Genomic DNA, 1,898 nt, shown 5'->3' with positions numbered 1-1,898 from the left:
TATGGCCAGAGTGCACCTTAGATGTAAAGATGGCAAGACTTCATCTTACAAACTTTGGACATATTGTCAGGAGAGACCAGTCCCTGGAGAAGGACATCATTCTTGGTATAGTAGAAGGGCAGCAAAAAAGAAAAAGTCCCTCGATTGGATGGATTGACATCATGGCTACAACAATGAGCTCACGCCTAGGAACAATAGTAAGAATGGTGCAGGACACTGCAATGTTTTGTTCCATCATGCATAGGGTTGCTTTAGGTTGGAAAAAACTAGATAGAATCTAACCACAACACTATATATTCCTTTGGATTTTGTTATTTAAAATTTTTCATCACACAGGCTAGGGGACTTAAATGCCACTTCACTTAGGTGGCTGCTGGTTTGAAGGCAATCTATTAAGACTCCAAGCCAGGCACCATCTGCTTAATTTGCCACACCTTTCTAGAGTACCAATCTCTTCAGAGATCTCTTTATGATGGTGAGCATTGAGCAGGGCCATATCATAAGAACTAATTGTTCTTAGATTGAGTCTAAAACTAAGTATAAGCTCCAAATTCACTCATAACCTGTGATATGATGCATAACTCAGGCTCGATCGTGTCTGATTTTTAAGCATTCAGTGTGAAGATCCAGTCACATGCCCAAAACTAGTTTTTTTTAAAACACAACAACAAAAACAAAGCTATTGCAATTATATACAGATGAAGACAGAGTTTTGCTCCAGATTCCTAGGCGCCTGTGCTGTGATTCACTAGTAGGTGTTGGTCGTACTTAAGCACTAATTTTATAAGTCAGAACTTATGGCTCAATTTGCTAGGTAGCTTGATTAGCACCCTGAACCTGTTGCAGATCATACTCTATTTCTTCACCTTCTCAAAGTGAACAGATTTTTCTAGTCACTTCACAAATAGAGAAGAGCAGGAATCATTTCAAGAGATATCATAGCATCAAGAACTGATGGTACTGAAGGAGAATCCAAGATTTACTGACGTCATTAGATAAAAAACAAGGACCCAGGAATTGCAAAATTGAACACTGAAATGTTTCAATACGCTGATAAAGCAATGGAAGCCCTCACTAATTTATGTGTACAAATGTGAAAGAAAGCTACCTGGCCAACCAACTGGAAGAGATCTGTTTTCATCCAATAAATATAATCCACAGAATTCAGACACTAGATAACAATATCATTGATATCAGGTGCAAGTAAAATTTTGCTGGCTATCACTCAACCATGGTTGCAGCAGTACATTGACTGGGAACTTCAAAACATTCAAACTGTATTCAAAAGAGGATATAACACAAGACATATCATTGCCGATGGCCTATGGATGTTAAGTCAAACCCAGGGATACCCAAAGAATGTTTTCTAGTGTTTTCTTAATTGTGAAAAAGTATTTACCAGTATGGATCATAACCAACTATGGATAGCATTGAGAAGAACGGAAATCCCCAAATCCTACATTTTATTCATGCAGATCCTGTATATGGATCAAAAGGCAATTGTTCAAATATAAAATTAAAACCATCTACTGGTGATGGAAAATCAAAATACATGTGCAAGAGGGTGGAATCTTCGGTTAGGCCAGGTTCTCTAGAGAAACAAAACCAGGACACTTATGATTATATATATATATGGATAGGTTTATACAGCAAGAAGGAGTATAACAGCTAATTCGTCCACACAGTGGTACAAAGGGCTCAGTTCAATTCACTTCCATGGGACAGTTAATATATTGGAATTCCTTCAACTCACATGGACTGCCAGGTCCAAGGTCAAGGAATCAGACAGCGGAGTCCTCCATTGGACAAGGCAAGCAGAGTCTTCCCACAGGATCCAACAGCAGTCAGCCACAGTCAGTAGCTCAGGAGCTTGGCGAAGTAGGCACCAATGGGATATT

General features: G+C 39.0%; 1 protein-coding gene across 1 annotated transcript in view; it reads right to left on the bottom strand.

The window, feature by feature from the left end:
* LOC101659161 (olfactory receptor 7G2-like) overlaps window positions 1-496 on the bottom strand; it is a 7,498-nt gene extending 7,002 nt beyond the window's left edge. Inside the window, exon 1 of the mRNA XM_004714311.1 lies at window positions 435-496. Coding sequence (XP_004714368.1) covers window positions 435-496 — 62 coding nt within the window. The remainder of the gene's footprint in view (window positions 1-434) is intronic.
* Window positions 497-1,898: the final 1,402 nt, after the last annotated feature.

This window comes from Echinops telfairi, unplaced genomic scaffold, assembly GCF_000313985.2.
Source record: "Echinops telfairi isolate 266 unplaced genomic scaffold, ASM31398v2 ScPeMD7_7459;HRSCAF=8497, whole genome shotgun sequence".
Lineage (NCBI taxonomy): Eukaryota > Metazoa > Chordata > Mammalia > Afrosoricida > Tenrecidae > Echinops > Echinops telfairi.
Note: the sequence above shows the minus strand (reverse complement) of the source record. Positions and strands in the feature narration are given on the sequence as shown.